The sequence below is a fragment of the Solea senegalensis genome, linkage group LG21 (assembly GCF_019176455.1).
Source record: "Solea senegalensis isolate Sse05_10M linkage group LG21, IFAPA_SoseM_1, whole genome shotgun sequence".
Classification (NCBI taxonomy): Eukaryota; Metazoa; Chordata; class Actinopteri; order Pleuronectiformes; family Soleidae; genus Solea; species Solea senegalensis.
In genome coordinates, this window is record NC_058040.1 from 6815336 (window position 1) to 6838068 (window position 22733).

Consider the following 22733-nt stretch of genomic DNA (forward strand, 5'->3'; position numbering starts at 1 on the left):
CAAAAAGAGGAGTGTGGTTTTGGTCACAATATATTTATATATATTGTATATATATATATATATATATATATATATATATATATGTATATATATATATATATATATATATATATATATATATATGTATATATATATATATATATATATATATATATATATATATATATATATATATATATATATATATATATATATATATATATATGTATATATATATATATATATATATATATATATATATATATATATGTATATATATATATATATATATATATATATGTATATATATATATATATGTATATATATATATATATATATATATATATATATGTATATATATATATATATGTATATATATATATATATATATATATATATATATATATATGTATATATATATATATATATATATATATATATATATATATATATATATATATATATATATATATATATATACATATATATATATATATATATATATATATATATACATATATACATATATATATATATATATATATATACATATATACATATATATATATATATATATATATATATACACATATATATATATACATATATATATATATATATATATATATATACATATATATATATATATATATATATATATATATATATATATATATATATATATATATATATACATATATATATATATATATATATATATATATATATACATATATATATATATATATATATATATATATATATATATATATATATATATATATATATATATATATATACACACATATATATACACACACACACATATATACACTGTATTAACATGGGGGGAAAGTGGCATTTTGAGGTTTCTACTGGTGTTGGCAGAAGGTAAAGCTGTTTCCCCTAAGTTTCTGAAGGCAGTGAGGCTGGATACAGTCACCATGGCAACAGATGGAGGAGGCCTCATGGTCCGTTCTTCAAATGCCAGATCTTCCTCTCCTGTTGGTGAGGATGGCAGGGTGACCAGTCCAATCACTGACCATGTGCAGCAGAGCAAGATTTACAGCATAAGTATAGTAGCTGTCATTGCATGTAATATATAAGTATTCATTTCATTTGGAGCCAGGTTTCAGATGACTCTTTTTATTTTTATTTTTTTTCATACACAAGAAGAAATAACATGAAGAAATAAATGAATGAGTAAGGATGTGGAGGGAATTATATGAACACCACACACAGAAAAAGATAAAATGGGTGAAAACACCAACTCTTATCCTTTAGAATGGTAGAAAAATATATGATAGATGAAGTATAGGGAGTGTAAAATGTATTAAAGCAGGAGTCATTTCTGTGTTTGAAATACGATTCATACTGTAGTTGGCATAAGTGGTGATCAGTACTTCCGACCGAGCCACAATATTTGATTCAAAACTGACGTCTGTATGTTTTACAAAATGGAGGAAATGTGAATTAATGCGGAATGTCTAAAACTATGAGGGAAAATCTGAACCCTCATAACCCACTCAACAAACAGATTGGAAAAAAGAAACTTTTATGAAACTAATTATGAAAAGAGAGATGTACTGGATTGAAGAGCTTTTGGGAAAAAAAGGTGCAAACTTAGAAAGCATACTGCAGAACATTCAATTCAAATTATAACGTCGAGAAACATTTATTGTGTACGATAAATCTACATTTAATCAAAAAAGACTGTTTGTCATCCTTTAAAAAGATTTTAATGAAACTCTAGTTATTAGCATGAACTTTAATTTGGTTACTGTCATCTTCTTTGGAAGAGTTGGACTTTTGAGATTTAATCATATTTTGTTTGTTTGAACACATTGTGATTAATTGGAAAGATAGTGACTAAATCTCTATTTCAGACAGCAAGGTTAGTGTCATCAGCAAAGATTGAAGGTAGTGTAATTATTGTTAGATACTGCAGGATCTATAATATGGGTTCGTCATGCATGCTACACCACACTGGACCATATTTATTTTCACTAAAGAACATTTTGTTTTGCATGGGGCATAACATTATAAAGCCAATTTTATAATACTATATAAATATATAAAGTATTATAAGCATTGTACAGAGCAAATTAACCTACTGTAGTTTATGGAATCCATATTGTGTTATTGTACAGAGCGTTGAATCTAACCCATGCAAATGCAACATTTACTCTTCATTTAGCTCGATTTTGTTATCTAACAACTCCTGAGGCAAATAGCTTTGCTCTTTATTCACTTAATGCTCCACGATGTTCGCCCGCTTGCGGCGAACTTCATCATTGTGTCTTGATGCCTGCAGGGTGTAATGAGAGCTGCAAGACTGAACCAAAACAATAAAGCTGTGGTGATAAAAACACAAACTGATGAAAGACACAGAGAAGCTCTGTCTGGTTGAGGGCGACTGCTGAGTCAGATGATAATTCTCAGCGGGTTGTAACCATTAAGATATGATGAGATTCACATTCAACTTCATAGTTTATTTGGATTACTATGGTCAACTTATGGATTTCACTTGAAGTAATGCAAGAAAGCATCTTATTTTACTTTAATTATAGTGAAATGGTTTATAGATATTTAGTTTGTGCGCCCCCTATAGATGGTGAGCCTTGATGAAAATGGCGTGACACAGAGGAAGGCCTCAGTCATTGACCTCAGTCTCGCTTCCAAGTATCAGACACGTCAGTAGATTAGTGGGATCTGAAACAAAAAAATATATTTCCCGTTTTTTTTTAGTTTTTTGTTTTTTGTTTTTTACTTTAGCATCAGTGAACTAGAACATCTCTGAGGACTTCTTTTGTTCTTGGGATCAAGGCCGTGAGCTTTACTAATTTGCCTCGTAAAATGCAGACAAAAAGGCCGCGTTGACTGAAAGTAAAGTGGGAATGAACATCAACCAAAGAACCTCGTCAGATGAGATGAATAAAATAAAAAAACAAAATAAAGTGAGGAGATGAAAAGAGAAAAATATGTAGCTGAATTTAGAGACGGCGCAGCAGAAAACAAACACCATATTCTGAGTTCCACTTACATGTTTGCTTAAATCTTTATGATCACATTGACATGTAAATATTATGTCAAAAAATTAGAGTTAGGTATGGGCAGTTAGAATAGTAATCTTTTTAATGAACTTCTAATGATTCAGTCCAACTTTGCTCGTCACTAGTTTGTGTCGTGTATAAAATGATAAAATGATGTCACGGCATTATCGTGTAGCCGTGGTATGATGGCTCCGCCCATGTTGAGGTGGTACTATAGTAATGGAAAACGACTCAAACTGCGTAGAGTCGAGCCGTGCTGTGCCGTGCTGTGCCGAGCCGTGCAACAAGTGTACAGTGGAAAAGATTCATTAGAGTCTGATACTGTATTTGGCAGGTTGATAATTCATGAGAATTCTTCCTGTGTACAGCTGCTTAGTACTTTGATATATTTAGGGTTGGAGAAGTTGATGATTACTGCAAACCAGGGGAGATTTATTTAAAGAAAGTCCCTCTGCTTCGTTGGTCTTGTTAGATCCCTTATCTTTTTGTCCTCTCTTTTAAAAACTTGGTCCTCTGCCACATCTCTGCTTGACTTCCATCTCCATTCACCTTTTGTGTGACATGATGTGTTCATGGGCATGTCTGGCTATGAGTGTTGCTCACCTGCAGCCACCAGGACCCAGCGAATGAAAGCCGGCCTGACACTTGTCACACTTCTCCCCTGCTACGCCGACGCGGCACACGCACCTTCCTTCGTCATCACACTGCAGGCTCACTGAGCCTGAAAGGGACAGGAGATGGACGGTGTAGGAAGGGGGAAAAAAGAAAAAGAAAAAAAAGAATGAAAAGAATGAAAAGAAGGAGGAAGGAGAACATTTTCAAGAAAGAAAGAAAATTCAAATGACATGAAATAAAGTCAATACTAATTAATAGTCTGTTCCAGTACGTGCTCATGCTGGAAAAACTCAAGATAACCTTGCAAACACAGTAGCTGACATACTGAATTGTTAGTTAATGGAGGAAAAAGCTCCATTGGGGCATTGTGAACATGAAAGAAAAGGAAGCCTGATGGAGTGTGCTTTAACCTTTGATCAATATAATGCACTCCAACAGCTCTGTGCAATCACCTGACACTATTTAGGAAACTGAGGAAAAGATAGCTAATGCACTACTCATCTCTCCCTCTGGTTTTTCTCTCTTTACCCACAAGATAGTGTGTCATTATGTCCCAAACATTGCATGTCCAGTCACCTAAAATTAGACTCAGTGTTTAATGAGCACTGAGTCTCTTCACTGATAACATTCAGGGAGTCAACAAGATCAATTTACAGCAGCAGGGCTTAGTAAAGTCATTGATTTCTTTAACAGTCATTTGGGAAGCCAAGGTGATTAATCTGATGAGATGTGCGAGACATGAGAGGAACAAGAGTTTATAAATTATGGATTAGGAGAGATTCTGCTCTGAGGCGAGGTTTGACAGGAGTACAGTGTACGGGTTGGACTAAATATTAAAGTAATGCTGTTAATGATTTATAAACTTTAGCTATAAAAGTTGCATCAATTAATCCTTTCAGTCGTTTTTGCCTGTAGCTAAATCTTGCTTATGGTGTTATTGTGCCAATACAGCATTCCATTTTAAACATAATTAAATTTGCTCATACCAGGAAAAAAAGAAGTGTAGTGATTAATAGCATAGGAAGGGATTATGGCTCTTGCATTATTATCAAAATCTATCTGCATCTTACCATTGATATCACAGTTGCAGGGAAGGCAGGGCTCTTGTGACGATTCCCTGTGGTGATTCTCTCTGCAGCGCTCGCAATGGGGCCCGTCGGTGTTGTCTCGGCAGCTGACACAGCGCCCCCCACTGCCCGTGCTGCGGTACTGCTCCGTGTCAAACACACACTCCTCTGATCTCCCACTGCAATTACACTCTGCATGCGAGGAAAAGAAGAGAGAGAGCAAGAGGTCAAGTGAGCGTAGACTTGAAGAACGAGGAAAGAGCAGCCACAGGGGAAGAAGCCGGCAGAGGAGGCAACGAGGTTAAAAAAAAAAAAAAAAAAAAGAAGAAGGAAGACAGAAATAGACAAAGAGGAGAGGCAGAGGGAGGGTGGATGTGTGAGAGAGATTATGTGTTCTGGGATTGAATCATAATTTAGAGGCTCGTTGCTAATCTCATTTCACACAGGCCTAATGAGGAGCCAATCGGCTGTCAGGGGGCACTTAGATAACAGTAATTCATGTTTATACAAGAGCAAATTACTCAGCTGATAACACACCATCACAGCTCTCATACCCCTCACATCAAATCCCTCCATAGTTTACCGGTTACCCTGAGGAGGGATTTAGGTAAAATTGCCCATTTTATTATGAATCAAGATGTCTGTTGTGCTGGTAATAAGTATATGTTTATTGCTTCTTGTTAATAAGGAGTCAGAGCAGGTTCATTTTATTTGAAAGAGAGAAAAACGTTCAAGTTGCTTTGAACCCAAATGTAGAAACTTGGAATTAGTGTGTGGGAGGGGGGGGGAGAGAGGTAAACGCAACATACTGTAACACACAGTTCTTTGTTTTATGTGGCTTAAACTAATTATGCTGAAATGAAATGAAGTAAATAAGGTTTGCACAGCTTGTGTATTTTGTAATTGGACTCCCAAAATATGTTAGCAAAGAATGCCTATTTACACATGCGGCATGAGCATTTACACCGACTCTTGTCTTACTTATGACTGTCCTTTTATCGATTTTGCTTGATGTTTGCTTGATGTCTTTTTTCATATTGGACATCATTAAAAAAAAGTGATTGAAAAAAATGTAAGTTTACATGAGTAAATAAAACACTTCAATTAAAGAAATAATGGAACGATTTGAGCAATACATTTGTTTTGGCTGCTGGGTAACTTATAAAGTATTGTTTTTCCAATTAACTTGTTAACCTTCTACTCTTTGGTTTTCACTATATCAGCTGTACTGACAACAGAGAGGTTTTGAGCCCTAAAACTAAAGTAATGAGCAGAAAGATGCAGCTTACATGATCTAAGGAGAGGATTTTTCACAGTGAGTGACTCTTTACACATTACACATGGTCATTTGAACCACTGTGAAGACAGAAATATTAACTGATGCAGATTTCTTTATTCATCCTGAAAGTGTAGGTCTGATGAATAAACTGAGGTGACACTGGAATGCAGCATGTGCACTGCTTAAAGTAGTATTTTGATCACAACATGCATGATTTGACAACATGTTGAGTCCCTTGTTATTACATCTGCGGTCCTTTTGCCCATGAGACAACATAATGATCTAATGTTAAAATGTGAGACAGCATGATTTAGGCCTGATTGGCACGGGCAGACAACTAGTGCACAAACACATCTCAGCAACTCTACTTTTCAGCCCCCATCCACTCATATCTCTATCATCCCAGCTAGTTGTGCTGCCACTGGAGGTCAGACTAAGCTGTTAGCCAGGTAGTACTGCACTGTCAACAGTTGCCTGATTCGCTACAAGATTTTCTTCAGTGGCACAAACTCATGTCGACTCTGAAAATACTTCATAAGAAGTGATGCAATCCACGATGTATGCGATCCTTCTATGGAAAATGTATAATAGAGGCTAACAATAATACCTTTTTTTTATCTCTACTGTGCAAATAGGAAAAACTAAGGAACCCATTTGAACGGTGAGCACCAAAATGTCCCAATAATAAAATTATTCTTCCAAGTTCAGACTAAAGTGCCATTGTCCGATAAGGGAGACGGATTGGTGGGCAAACACTTTCCCTCTTCATTGTCATCATCTCCAGCCGGATATCTGACCTAATAATAATAACAATAATAATAATAATAATAAAAATAACAATAACTTAGATTTATAAAGCTCCTAGGGTCCAGGTGGGGGAGGCAGCAGTCTAAGCAGAGAAGCCCAAACACTCTTCTCCCCGCTCCATTTCCACCAGCTCTATTGGGGGGATCCGAGGTGTTCCCAAGCCAGCCGAGAGATTTAATCTCTCCAGCGGGTCCTGGGTCCACCCCAGGGTCTCCTCACAGATCCACTTTCCCTGTGACACTATTCATTTAAATGTACTGAACATTTGAAATCCCACATTGGCTGTGTCAACCTCCTTACTTCAGACATTAAAAGACAGTGCTGCAGCTTGTTTTCAGCTGAGGCAAAAGTTTAAAGGTGGAATAAACGAACAGTGCATGCACAGTGTAAAGGGAAGCCAGACCGAGCCAATCACATTTTTCAATAGGCTGCACACAAAGACCACTCCACAGCTACACAGTTTGTATGACCTTGTATAGTCACTGTTTGCCCATCTTGACCACATTTAAGGGTCTGCCCACACACACAACCACCACTTCCACATGCTGCTTCCATCAATCCTATCCTGGGGACCACACCACATGTGCAGCACTGCCACTGTCGAAGCTCCACACACGTAAGGAGGCAGACTTTGCTTCAGACTCAAAGGTTGACTGTAGTTTAGAGTAGGAAGAAGCCACTGAACCCATTTAAACCCTTAGTTTGTGACCCCCCCAGCTCCCACTGTAAAACCCAGCACTTCCAACTTTACTATAACTGTTTAACCCACAGTTTCTTTCCCGGTTGGTATAATAGCACAGGTGGAGAATTGCTTATGGCAACACACTTTTAAAATAGACCGGACTGCAATAACGAAGTCAGAATGGTACAGAGTAGAGGATAAAACTGTGATATTTAACATTTAATATAAAATAAGCCTGTAGATTCAAACAATTCTGATGTCAGCTCATTTTCAGTTTCTCAGCAACATTAAATTGCTGGAAGTGATTTCTTTATTGTCAAGACAGACAGCGATAGCTGCAAACAGGTTGGAATATGACTAAAAATACAGAGGAGAGCCCACTAAAGTTTCAGGAGTGAATTCTCCTGCTTAAAAAACTTTGGTCAATTAGCAGTTTAATAACATAAGTGCTTCTTTTCCCCAGGCCACACTCCCTCAGTCAGGTTTGACAGTGTTGCTCAACAGAGCCCATTTTCAGATGTAGGATGCAGCATATAATTAGCATGACATTGTTTCTGTTCACTAAAGAATAAACAGAGGTAGAATAATAACACCAACAAAGATAAAAATCACGAAAAAGGGTAAACACTGCAACTTTTAGCACTGAGCAAACCAAATTAGTGATATCATTAATGTAACTCCTAGGTTAAGGTTAAACATGACAACCAGTCAGTCACAGACAAATAGTCTTGTGTTTTATTTGGTGACAATAGGTCAAACTAAAGATTCAGGTATGTTCTCAGCTTTAAGCATTGGAAATTAATTGTCACTACAGATTCTGACCAACTTTACTGAAAGTGATTATATTTACGACAGCAAAACGTCCTGCTGGCATGAACCTCTCTTGGAAGGGCAAGGACTCTTGTTGAGGGCGTTTTAAATTACATTTCATTTGATTGTCCAGCTTTGACTGAAAGAAATACTTTACCAATTTGCATTCAGCTTTGTATTACTAGAATAAGGGTAGTATTTTTGAAAAATTGTGCTTCCCAACCTCAGTTTCTCCTGAGTCGAGAAATATCTTCATTCTTTTGTCATGTGCCCACCGGTGACACTTGGTCCGAGCCTTGAAACTGCAACGCTAATTCTGCACTTTTTAGACCCACTCGTAGGGAGGCGGGACCTCATTTCCAGAATTAAAACAGTGTCTGCTAACAGGACCAAGTGTCACTGGTGGGCACGTAACAAAGAAAATAATGGAGATATATCTCTACTCAGGGAAAACTGAGGTTGGGAAGCACAATTTTTCAAAAATGCTACCCCTATTCTAATAATACAAAGCTATTCCTTTAATGGATGTTTATACCTTTAATATGGATCTTGGGTGATACAATCACAAGAGGCAATATATACAGTATGTCCCTCCACATGCATCTATGGTGACCACTTGTAATTTCATCTGCCCCAATCTACATTTAAATAAATACATACATCATTGTGTGTTTGCAGAGGCCAAATGTGTCGTGTTTAGCCAGTGTGACAATGACAGGCGAGGCCACTGTCAATGTGTTTGTGTGTGGGAGAGACAGAGGGAGACAGGGAGAGAGATACAATGAACAAACAATGTGCTGTGCACAGCTCTACAGTGAAATAAGATTTTACCCACTTGGGCTGGGGGTAAGAAAATCAATATGTGGCGCTCTATGGTGATATTGTAGCAGGGCCGACACAAATAAATCAATGTGGGAAACACTGAGAAGTGTAAAAATAGTTTTGGTCCATTATGAAGCTACCAGTGGATGTCAGCAGGCCGAGTAGGAGGTCCCTAAACATGGCTGAGGACACATTTATGCAATCACAAAGCCAAAAGGATGTGCATCCCCCGAACGCCCTGAAATCTAGCCTCAGTGATCAGACTTTAAATTCATCCCCCATTCATTCTCGAGTGCTTTCACAAATTTTGTACTCAGAGCTGTCCACTTGTGATCAGATTGCTCAAGATGTGTGAACAGAACAGGTCTGTGAAAACTATACTTTTCTTATCACTAGTACTCCCGTAGAAAGGACTGTGGTGTCATCCATTTGATAATGATGACGATCAGTGACGGTATTGTGAAACGCTGCATAAAGACACCCACTGTTTGATCCCCTATTTCCCTTTTTCTCACTCACTCTTTCACTTTCTCTCCAAAAAGCACTGACAATGGTCTCATTTGTCATAGGCGGACTGACGATTGGGAGCACTGGGAGAAATCTTGCTGCATCAGTGAGCTGGTGGACCATCAAAAAAAATCCATTAAGTTTTTACCATCCTTGGCAGCAAGAACTTGACACAGGATCTGTAGATTCTCTTTTAGCTGTGTGCGTTTCCACAAGGGCCTCGCAAATCTCAGCTGGCAGGAGGACCTCGGCATGGCATTAGCTCTCTTTCTCTGCCCGGTGGAGGTGAAGGAATCCAACAACTTAATGTCTTTTGCCCTTTGTATGAATATTCTTTTTCAGGGCTGTTGCAGAACACTTTGCAAACAGGGACCACAACCCCTGCAGGCACAATCATTTCTCATTTTTACATCTAATTTGCTGGACAAATGAGATGTCAGGCCAGCTAAGCGAGTAGAACATCAGCAGCGATAAGAACCATGCTATGAGGGACCACGCTGAACGCACATCTTTACAACCTTTGCTGCAGTGTTACAGACAAATCAGACCTCCACCTTCCTCACACATTAATCAGCCATCACAACACAATAGGAGTGTTCAAGACTGTAACGCTCTACTCAATTATTTATGATCGCTTCTCTCCGCCAAAGAAAAGTGTCTATAGTAATATTCAGTATTGTCTACAGTATGGTATTTTATATATTTTTGATTTTCTTAAGCAAAAAAACCAAAACAAAACAGATGGTTGCTAGAAAATGCAGCCACTGTTCCTGGACAGGTCATAACTAGTTTGCTTATTTCCTTACTTAAGACTGTTGAAGATGCTAATACTCCCACACTGGATGCCTTCTGTAAAGGTAATAAAGCATCCAGGAGAAAATTTACCACAATACAGACTTAAATCTACCTCCACATCTATCATATTTTCACAGTAGGAGTGATGATAGGAGGTTTGGATCATGGACATTAGATTTATCTACAGTGTTATAAACCATACTACTGATATTTGGGGGGAAAAAAGAAATTATTACCGTCTTCCACTTACAACTGTAGCCTTCAATCTTAAATCAGTGGCAAGAAAGGATGTGAAGTGTCTGCTTACAGGAAAAGCCTTGGGCTAAGCCGATGACAATGCCAAACACACGAAAAAAAAATCATAAAAACCTGAGGGGAACCTGCTTAGGATAAAAATGATTTCAGTCTTGAAAGAATGACATCTAATAAAACACACATAGACAGCCACAACATGGCAGCAGAGGACACTCTTGCGCAACCTTTTCGCAAGCAAATTACTTACAACAGTAACTAATAGATTGTCAGGAAAGGTACTACAAAAAAGCGAAACTTTTATGAAAAGTCATAAAAGCGTCCCCCCCCCACAAGCTTCCATTTAGCACCAGCTTCTGTTATTCAACACCAATAGATGAAATAACTATAGCAATCACACATGGTTATCACTTCTTTGCTACATATTGTTTTCCATAAGAAAGTGTGAAAATCGACCCAGTCTGTGAAATCAATTTTCAATAAATGACATTTCTTTTTCTTTTACTTCCAGGAAACCAGGCAACCACTGCATTCTACATTAATGGTAGAAAAAGTGTGACCGTCAAACAGCAGTTAGTAAAAGAGTATGCTGGAACTACTCTGTATAGCTAAGGTGTGTCTTGTATTATGGCGTGTTTCCACTGGCTCAACTCACCTTGCCTCGGCACGGCACGGCTAAGTTGCCTTTCCACTAGTGTAGATACGTCCGACACAAGAATCAAGCCGAACAATTTTGAACTGTAGATCAGTTAAAAAGACTTAACAATCCTAAAACATGTGGGTTAATCTCCAACAATTACCAGGGAAATCTCAATATTTAACAGAGGAGTCTGGTGTATTTAGCGACAGCACTGGTGATCGCGAGCAGCATCACAGACTGTGCCGCTGTATTTCAGTCCACTGACTGCGTCAGACGGAGTCTGTGCTCCGGTCATGGAGGAAGTACTGAACTAAAATGTTTAATTCATTGATTCTAATGATTCAGTTACACTGAAAACAACTGCTTTACAAGCCGCAAGTCACCCGTGTTTTTCTCACTGCAATTTCAGACACTCTGCTTGATGAAGCTTGATTGTCGTTCACCTAATACTGCACTATTTTATCCTGTCTTGACGTGTAAAATGTTTCACAGATTTGATTTACATCAGCTGCATATGTTGTAAGAACCCACACATACATTACATCGCACTCAGATGTAGATGCGATACAGCAGATAGACATTCTGGGCTGAACAAAAGTGATATGATACAAGCTGATGAAAACAAACTTGATTCATTTACTTAAAACGGTGCCAGATGAGCACCGCGAAGGGCTCACAATAACAAACACACATAGGCTCTCACAGATGGTGCCTTATCAGGGGCAATTTGGACCCAAGGAGCAGGGGATTGAACAACCGGCATTCCAATTAGTGGATCACCCGCTCTACCCCCTGAGCCAACCGCCCCCCCTTCCATGAGTAACTAATTAAACATGTGTCACTTTGTTTTGAGTTTGCAAAACTCAGGTTTTGTCTGAATCATTTCCTTATTGTTGGATTTCATGGTGTTCTAACCCTCAAAAGGTCAGGAGTCTGCGAGGCTTTATTCTCCCCGCTAAATAAATACTTCATTTGCTTGAAAAAGACGCTTGACATTTTTTGCCAAATTTGCTGGAAATTTCCGGCTTCCTTCAGCAATGACAACAGTCATCATAAATAAACAATATAATTGCACTGCACATGGTTTATCTTAACATCCGCTCTAAAAAGGTCTCCTTTGTGCTTCAATATTTGAGGGCCATGGGTTTGTAAATGAGGTGTGATCTCTTATTTGTGTTTGAGTGCACACAGCTATAACATCTGTAGTTCCTGCAAAAGCAAATCATATTATATCTTATATCACCATCTTTTACAGCTGCAACTAATAATTATTTGAATTATAGATAAATCCGTCGACTATTGTATTGATTAATTGATGACTTGTTTGGTCTATAAGATGGTGAAAAATGATCATGGACTCCATGCTCACATGTTTTGTTATGTTCATGCACTAAAAACATTCAGTTTACCACCACAGAGTGGAAAATGAATCAAAAAAGTCATTTAAGAAGCTGAAATGGGGTTGATGGAAATGGAGGGTAGCGCTATGGCAGTCAAGTGGCAGTGCGGCTTGATTTTTGTTGATTGCTTCGATTTTTACAGCTCTACAACAAACAAAAAGGAGATGGGAGAGCGCAAATGCAGTAGATAAAAAAAAAAAAGATGATATTTTGCGAATAACAGAATAGGTTTCTTGCTTTTTTTTTTCCATACCCAAAGTATACACACTAGTCACACACACGTACTGTTCCACACTTCTTTTTTGTTTTTACAAAGCTTTATGAACAAACCATGCTACAAGAGAAGGAATGAATACATTTAATAACTCTACACTTTACCAAAAAACTAATCCCACACCTTATGATCTTTGTGATTACAAGGGGGATGAGTGTATGTAAAAAAACAACAACAGGAGAAGGAATTACCTTGCTGCCAGTGTGACTAAAGAAAAGCATATTACTCATGACAGCTGGAAGGTTCCACAGTGAACGCAGACACAGTTGGAAAAACTAATTTAGCCAAAGAGTGAAACCCGTCTTGTGTGAATGACTTAAACAGTACGTCTGAATAAAACAAGAAATCAAGAAACCAAGGAAAGGTGTGTATTGTTAATTTCAGTGTTGATTTATTGTGCACCTTAAATGCATGGAGAAAATAAAACTGCAGTATTGAGCACCTCTCTTTAATTTTCGACAGCCCCTGGGCTACAAAGCAGTGTAATTAAATACATAAAAATGCTGCAAACCAATAGACCTGTACGTTGTCTATGGCTTAAGGTCTTTTCCAGTTAAAAAAAAAACCCAAAAAACCTTATCATAACAAAATATTCTGATAACAGACGTCTGTGCATGGTATCCATGCAGTCACGGATACCCTATAGTACGCCTCAATATTCATAGTACTTAATGTTTACTACTTAAGCATAAACATTTCCCTTTTGTTCCTAGAAAAGCCGTAGATTCTGCTCTTTCTATTCCAATACGTCTATTTAATAAGTTACGCAAGATGTACCTCATTCACCTTTTGTTACTTCCGTGGAGTCAAACATTTCATGGAGTGAAAGTAGTCTCGCACCGACTGTGGAGAGCGTTTTCGCAGCTGCTTCTCCATCTTTGATTTCTGGTGCAACTAATGTCTCGGGCCCCTAAAGTCCACAAACCTTTCAACACTTTGACAGCTCAGGCAGTATTCATTAGCATGAAGACATCTCCTCCATAACTAGCGAGTAGAGAGGCCGAATCCTCTTGACCTTGTTTCACATTTCTGCAGCAACAAAATTATAGTGTATTATGCTCTGTGCAGTTTTTTTTTTTTTTAATTGAACAGCAGTGACAAAACAGCATAACACTTTAAAAGTGATGAAAAAAAAAAAAGATATGAAAGAGTCAATATGCTAAATTTAACTGGGGAAATGTGCATCACACATTGCGTATAATTGTCGTCTGTGTCTGCCTAGGAACAACATTTAGCTACTGGCTAAATTCTGGCACGCTTACACATTGACGTTTATCAGTATGCACTCTCCCTATTTTAAATAAATAATGATTAATAATGAGGCAGGTTAGGTGTTACTGTTGTAAAAGCACTGCAGTAGCAAGACGGTTGGTAAGTAAATAAGTACTCAGAGCAGGCTGTGTCACAATAACAACTTGTGTGTGAAAAACACTATAAATAGAGGGTGAATTTTCTTAAAAATATTTACTGTTTTGGATATGGAATAAAGCAGTTTTGTCGTGCTGAAATTAAAGTCACCATTTGTCCTGTGAAAACAAAACGTTTTTTGAGGTGTTGGATGCGGATGGTGTCATCCTTCTATTGCCATGAAACTGTGTCATCAGTTTTAACATTATAATATAAAAAGGGGTTGCGCTTTTAGGGGGTTCAACTATTTTAAAATCATTATGAGTCCCTGTGTGGTTGTTTGTGTTGTGTCCTAGAGATGGACCTGTCCTCTACCCTGTCCTTCTCTAAATGTCAGGTGTCCATTGAGAGGATGAGTAGTGTAGATGAGATGATGGATGGATGAATGACTTTCTGTTTGGATAAGGTAGTTTTCTGTATGTATTTCAACATATCTATGGTCAAAATCGCTGAATTTACACATTTCCTGTTCAATTACGAGGGAGAACAGTGAGGTGAGGTAGCAAAAAGCTGTGCTGCACACCCTGAATGAAGCAGGCCGTTGGCGCATGGCCATTGTTGCCTCTCTTTATATTACCAATACACATGTTTGATTACACATGAACTACACATGCTGACGTTGCACAGTCTGTCCAATATATTTAATGAATGTGTGTGACCTATTTAGTCTTTCTGATCGGCCATAAATGCGCAGTGAAAATGCACAGGGTGAGGCAGTACCGTGCCGCATTGATAGGGGGCAGTGCTGAGCCCCATAGGTGCAAAGGGTACCAGCTGCGTGCTCTTCTACCCAGAGGGTGGTTTTTACAACAGAATCAAGATGAATTTTAAGGATGGGGCATGGACTTACAATATATATACATATAAAGGTAAGACCATACACAATTTTCAATTTTAATAATTAAAAAAAAGAGAGATCAGCCAAAAAATTTTATAATTTGACCTTATATTAATAAATAATATTTTGTTTTTCTTGCTATTGTATTGTTGAACTGTATGGAATTGATTAAAACATAATGAAAAGCTTTTAAAACAACTAAATGTTTACGTGTGTACATCCGACGAGTGCCTCCCCAGTCATTAACCTCAACGCAAGTCGCTGATGAAGGTCATTATCTTATTCATTCATTCATTCATCTTGTACCACTTTACCCTCCATGTGAAGGTTGCTGGTGCTAATTCCACCTGACATTGGGTAAAAAGCGGAGTACACCCTGGACAGGTTACAAGTCCATAGCAGGGCCAACACATAGAGATGAACAACCGTTCACTCAAACACAGTTTTTGGACATGTGGGAGGAAACCCACGCACACACAGGGAGAACATGCAAACTCCACAGAAAGGTCCGGACCAGGACGCGAACCAGCATCCTCTTTGCTGCAAGGCAACAGTGCAAGCCAAGTACTTCACTGTGTGGCCCACCATTATCTTATTTTACTTTAAAATGCAAAACTACTTCATTCCGTTGCCTATGTCAGAATATAAAAGTTAAGATTATTTGGCTGAAAAGTGTTTTGCGCCAGGTACATTACACCGTGCCTTTGTTTTTATGCATCCACATTCTGTGAGTCTTTTATATGGTGTGTGTGTGTGTGTGTGTGTTTATTTATTAATATGCTGTATTAATTGAGTTGGGTGCAGAACTCTGTTTAAAACGCCATCTGCTCGGAACCAAGAGTAAGAGTAATTAAAACATGCCTGCTACTTAGAGTTCAGAAAGGGAAAAAAAAAAAACAATTTGTGAGCCACTCTCCTTTAAGGTGTTTATCCCACAGCCAATTACGATTCACTCTCAACAGCATTAAGTAAAAGTGCAAAGTGTGACGAGCCAAACCTGATAATGCTCAAGCTCATTTTTGTAAATACAGGGATGGAGGGTTATTACCAGTCAACTTGTGAGCGTATTCATACAGGCATTAAGAAATCATTATGAAGCCACACACCTGTTTTCACTGCTGCCTGTTTTTGTTTATATGGCAATTTCTAAAAAAATGTGGAGGCAGACAAATAGTTAAACGCCGTGCGAAGCCGAGATCAACATTATAAAATAGCAAAGAATAACGAGAAACTATAAAATACTGCTTCTATAAACAATTGACTGCTGCACTGACTGTCAGGCTGTAATCATTCTTTCTTTTCTTTTTTTTCCAAAGTGATGTAGTGTACTATCTACTCATGCAGCAAATAAAGCCTCACATGAGGAAATCAAAATTTATATTGTAGGTGTTTCACTGATTCTTTTTGAAACCCTGGACAGCATGAGCTTGACATTTGAATTTAACACAGCCCCACGGATTTTGCAGAAGGCTGCACCCGATGGGTTTTCTGACAGCGGCCCAGAAATGTGCTACTCACTCAGACACTCGTTGGCAGAGTCCCCAGTGGCCCTGGCCCAGGGTCGGTCCTGGTAAAACGGGTGACATCTCTGGCAGTCATCTCCTACAGTGTGATGTTGGCAGGAACAGAGCAGGGCACCATGTTCCCCTTCAACGCACTCGCTGGCGTGACCGTTGCACTTACATCTAAGTGAAATGTGGATGGCAGTTATGTAAAGACTGTAAGTACAACAGTTCCTGTTCACAGAGGCACACACATGCACACACTCTTTGCTGATTTATCAGTAGACCCACTTATGGACACAGTGAATGAAGTAGGAGGCAGAGGAGAGGGTAAAGTAAGAAGGTATTTCCACTAAATCTACTTGTCACTCCCCATTATCTTTAATGGGCAAGAAAAATGGCCTGAGATGAGGAGGCGTTTTCACTCGTCTTTTACAACTGCACTATTCATCTGTGCAGGCAGTGCTGTGAGGGAAAAAACCCAACATGCATGTACAGTAGCCTATGTCTGAGAAATAATGTGTATATAATTAACGCATTAACATTTATTCTAAAAATATACTTTAACGGGGTGCATATCTTATAGTAGGGTAGTGGTGATCCCAATAAAACTTAAGACAACACAGTGGCTAACTGGTCGTATTGTACATTTCCTTTATCAATCTTTTGTTTCATTCGGGGTTTGCCCTAGAATTTATAGCAGAAATGGGTAAAGTGGAGACAAATATGAAATCATCCGTTTCCATTTATAGAAAAAATAGATTGAACTCTCTCTTGACCATCTAGATAATGAGGCTGTCTGGATTTATATTGATTTTATGGCTGTAGTGTTGTCAAAAAATGTTCAATGAGTGAGTGCTTCTGCCCCTTTCTGCTCCGTTGTCCAAAATAACTTTCACTTTCGATATCTGGCAGTTATTCAAACATTCAGGAATAAGCTGACGTCACAAACGTGTGACACACTGGTGAATCTTGTCGTCAGTAGGGGTACCGTAATGATAAGTATATGGAGGCGCAAAGTTCTATTTCTCTGCTTTCCCCTATCCATCCATCCGTCTGTCCGTCTTCTACCGTTTTATCCTCCACATGAGGGTTGCGCGGGGTGGCAGCTATACCTCACTGTGCGTGTACCTTTTCATAACAGTGTTGCTGGCTCTGTCAAGTGGTTGTGACGGGGGACACAGACGCTGAGTGGCAGATTCTGTCAAATTCAGCCAGCTGTCGTGGATCCAGGTGAGTGGATGCCCGAGGCTCAGGCCCAGTTATTTTTGTGGTCGCCGAGATGACAACAACCTAGTGCCTCTGAATCCATAAATCTTATCTCTCTGCTGTAGTAGACTTGAGCCGCTCTGGGATAATTCTAACTGAATATGTTATGAGACAGAGGGGGTGACCTTAACGGTTACAGGCAGCATATGTGCAGAGTCTTCATATTACACTCTTGTGACAAGATGCGTTAACAGCGTTTTCCCATACATGTGGATCACCACCGAATGTATTTTTATTTTATAGTAGTCCTTTTTGGGCTGTGATTGCGTTGATATTCTGAATAAATCTAGGGCTGTTTTGTTTGGACAGCATGTGGCACGAAGGTGTGAAAGGCACATGTAGTTGCAAGGAAAGCAGTGGCACAAAGCTAACATGTCATGTGGGTCTCTCCCCCAGGTGTTGTGACATTGATGGGTAATTTGTCATGATGCTGCAGTGATCCTGAGTGTTTATGACAGGTGTCAGATCAGGTTTATATTCTTTCTGAAGGCTTCATCTCGACTACTTAATCGTTCACTTCTTTCCGCAGCACCAAGGTGCAGCCTGGTCCTTGGCGCCACGTCCTCTCTCATTACTTTGAGTAATAAACCAAGAGGTTAGAGGACTACCGTGGTTTACTCCATCTTATGTAAACCTGGCAGGCACTGAGGTGCTGTTTTTATCAGTTTCACAAACACCTGTCCTTCAGTCGGTAGATTATGTTACCTGCAAAAGACACTATCGGACACATTTTGAAGTTTTTTTTTTTCCTTCTCTTTGATCCGAGTAAAAAGAACATTTTTTAGTTTCTGTAAATGTTCAAACTTTATACATTTACACAGGTGTGATATGTACAGAATATCAATAGGTTTTAAGCTCTCTCATAAAGCAATGCAACATCTCACATTTATACTTGCTGGCTCTCCACTGGCTACACATCTATTAAAACACGTTATATATTGGCTTACACTAATCTGATTGACTTTAATTCTCTGAGCCATATACAGGAGGTGAAAAAAACAAAACTGCAGGCCACAGTCAGGTCAGCTTATGTTTTGCTACTTGACTTAAATATATTGATTTTAAGTTCTAAATAGGTCACGTTGCTCCCTGTACTATAAGCTTTACCTTCAGATTATAGGTTAATTTGGCTACATTTGTATGCCTAACATGCCAGTTGCTGGACACTGGTGCAGTACCTACGTTTGTACAACCAAACACAACATATCATTTCCCAGCAGGCAGGAGTTGTGTTTCTTTCAAAATCTATTCAGCAAAGTCTTCATTGAATAAGTCTCAGGGTTAAGATGTAAAAATGACAATTTCAACATTTCACAGAAAGGGAGGAAGGTTGTTGATGGTGTGCTGCGACATTGCCACAAAGGGCAAATTGTTCGTCATCTCTTACCTCCCACCTACAGAGAAATCAGAGATGGCGTAGAAGTAGGAGCGCAACACGTTAACATCCTTGAAGACTTCGTCTCCAAACGTGTTAATCCTGTTCAAAGTGATGAGCAGGTCAGTGGCTGTCACCCATTCCTGGAAGAGGAAAAAAAAAAAGGACCAGAAGAAAAGAGGACCGACCCAGTGAGAGAGTTGTTAGAAAACATTGTTTGATGTCCACTTTAAAAAAAAAAAAATTGAATGAAAGAAGACCAAAAGGGGTGTAATGTGTTGGCTGCTGTCACTCTTGGAAACACAAAAAAGCAGCAACAAGTAATAATAAGAAGAGAAGCTGGGCTTTAGAGAAGAGAGAGCAGAGAAGCAATGATTTGTAAGACTGCAAATATTGACAGAGCAAAGAGAAGGAAGGTGTCTGTGGATCAAGGAAAGGAAACTGGAGTGATGGTGTAACGGCAGGGGATAGAGCAGATGTAATGGTGGGATGACTAAAGTGTAGTAAATTGAGTTAATGTCAGCCAGAGGGGTAAAGAATGACGAGGATTAATGGAGACAAAAGCCAAAATATGAAACACTGCAGCATCATCTCTGTATAATGGATGGCACTTGGCGAAGCTCACTTCCCTGATATGATTTAAGCTCCTCTGTTTGTGCCCACTGCAAAGGTAAAGACAGGATGAAGAGAGGGAGACGAAAGCAAAGAGGGATAATACAAGCGGGAAGTGCGGTAGTGGGTGGAAGATAAAAGTGAGGCCAGGTACAGGAGGAAAACGACATGAGGAATCTCTTACCTGCGAACCAACTTTAAAACAAATAGCTGGGGAGAAACTTTCTGTCAGTTTCTTGGCTGGCTTGGGACTCTGTGGCAGTCCTGGAAAAGCCTGTACTGCTGTACATTTTGAAGAATCTCCCCAGAGGTATTTTTTGAAGTGTGGCAATGGGAGAGATTGGAGGAGAGGGGCCTCAGACTAAAAACGTGGGTGATGAGTTCATTCATTCATGTTTTTCCCCCAGGCGCTGCAGTTTGCCTTTTATCAACCTAGTGACTGGCTTTCCGCATCGTACATGTCACAGTATCTTGTAATGAAAATCTTGTACCCCTGTCTTGGTCATTGTAATGGTGTGGCTGTAGATGATGGACTTTTTGGACATTCTGACCGATGATGATGCCGAACTTGACTAAATAATGAATGCAGGAAATAGGTCAAATGTTTGAATGAAAAAATACATTGGGCAGCATTTATGAAGTTTCTAAGCACAAAAATGTTAGCTTTAGCTTTAGATAATATAAAGACAATATAAAGACCAGGGATCATTTTGAAAAAGAAATAAAACATTATGGGATATTTCAACATTAGCAGCCAGGTTACAATGCTTGTTTACTGCTTCATTTCTAAGCAATAACCAACCAAGGATACAGAAAAACAAATCCACCTTGCACGAGTCCTGTCCCACTGTTGAATTGAGTTTTCCATGGTAATTGGACACTAATCACAGAGCGTAAATTGTGAAATTCAAAATTCAAAAGAGACAATGTGATGATTCACTGCATGCCCTTTGTCTACACCGTATATTTTGCAGTATGAAAGTTGCACTGAATGTGTAAAATTAACACAAATTCTGATTAGGACAAGACACAATCGAGATTTGTGTTAAATTGAACTCACTGAGTCTTCACATTACACTAAAAGTTAAACATAAGGAGTTAAATGAAATCTCTCAGAGTTACTTAAACACTGCTTGACTATGTGTAAATATCACACTAGAACAATGCGATGCAACAGTGTCTGTATTTCCTGAATAAAAATAAATGTAAACTTTGCTATGGTTTGATGGTGATGCTATGAACAGCCTGAAGAAAATCTGAGGTATTGACACAGCAAAAAGGTCAATTATGAATTTTCTAGGAGGTGGGAGACAGTCTTATCTATTTAAAGCAGACAAAGAGCCTTTACAACCTGCAGGATGCTCATGCATTGCAAGAACAGCGCCATCCTAAAGCCACACAGCTGCCGCCGCTGGCACCGCCACTGGAAAGAAAGACTACTACTGCTGCTGCTTCTGCCTTTGTTGTAGACGTTTCATCCATAATCATTTCTCCAGTAGGGCCTCCAGGACTAAGGTGGATTTAAAAATAAAAATAAAAAACAATAAAAAAAAAAGTTTGTGCGCTCCAGTGAGGTCACAGAACACAAAGTACATTTTTCAAAATGTTCATTATTATACAGAGGAACAGTTGAAGGTATGAAATTTATCTAAAAGCAGTCCCATTTACAGGAGGCACATGCGGTGCCAATAGACAAAAAAGAATAGAAACAACTAGTATAGTCTTTTAATTTATCAACTGCCAAGTGAGAGCTGCTTAAATTTAATTATACATTATTGAAACCAATGTGAAACAAAACAATCTTGCAAGTAAGGAAGAAAGGCCTTACTTACTGAGAAGATGACACGAGTGAGCACCCTGAGGATCTCTTCACAGGTACCTAACATGATCTCTCTAAACTTACAATAGCCTGAGCAGCTCTGCAGTAAAAGTTTAGAACTGGGAAATATTTAAAAGATCTTTGTTACAGGCTTTTTTTTTTTTTCCAAAGGAGAGGGTCTTCAGGGATTCAGACCACCTGTGTGATCCGAGTTTGCAGTTTCAAGAGACACACTGCTGCATGGGCCATCGACAGTTCATGTTCCTTTATTGGAACATCTGGTGTGATTATGTTACTCGCGTGTATTTTAATTGGTTCAAACTTTATGCAGATGATGCCAGCATGAATACTAAACTATGGTGCAGTTTTCCTACATTGATAAAACAGTTTTTAGTGGGAACAATAAAATGACAGGTTTTTTGTAAAAAAAAAAGAGGAGCTCTTTCATTTCAAATCTGCCAACTAGCGACTATCTTTCAGCAAAAATCTACCACTCCGGCAGCTGAAACTCATCCCACCGTTAGATTTTTTTTCTTTCGCTTTACCTTTATTATACATATATATAAATATATTTATTTCTTTCCCTTGCTTTCTTTGCCAGCGTTATATCAATAGCCTGCTCTCACCCTCTTTCCAGACAGTTCTGTGCCTTGAAGGCTATAGAGCTGCTGTTTTGTGGTAACCGTAACTACAGTGTTGCAGAATTGAGTGCAGTTGGCTGGAACACTATTGTTCCAGCTCTTGCGTATCGACTTTGCCCCTGCTTGACATGGCTCTACTGGCTAATGGGGTTTGGACAACGGTGAAGAATCATGATGCTCTACAGTTGCCAGGGAAAACAGATGCTCATTCTTCATTTTGTGTTTCAGTACCTGGACATGAAATGATTTTCCACCATGGTTTATGAGAAAGGCTGTGAAAATTGGGC

The 22733-nt window shown here is 38.6% G+C and overlaps 1 protein-coding gene across 2 annotated transcripts in view; it reads right to left on the reverse strand.

Moving 5' to 3' along the window:
- Positions 1-22733, reverse strand: part of lamc3 (laminin, gamma 3) — a 101305-nt gene that overhangs the window by 60883 nt on the left and 17689 nt on the right. For both annotated transcript variants that reach the window (XM_044012665.1, XM_044012664.1), the window contains exons 3-6: positions 19387-19517; positions 16747-16913; positions 4719-4907; positions 3637-3754 (exon numbers count right to left, since the gene is read on the reverse strand). In XM_044012665.1, the coding sequence (XP_043868600.1) occupies positions 3637-3754; positions 4719-4907; positions 16747-16913; positions 19387-19517 (605 nt within the window). The remainder of the gene's footprint in view (positions 1-3636; positions 3755-4718; positions 4908-16746; positions 16914-19386; positions 19518-22733) is intronic.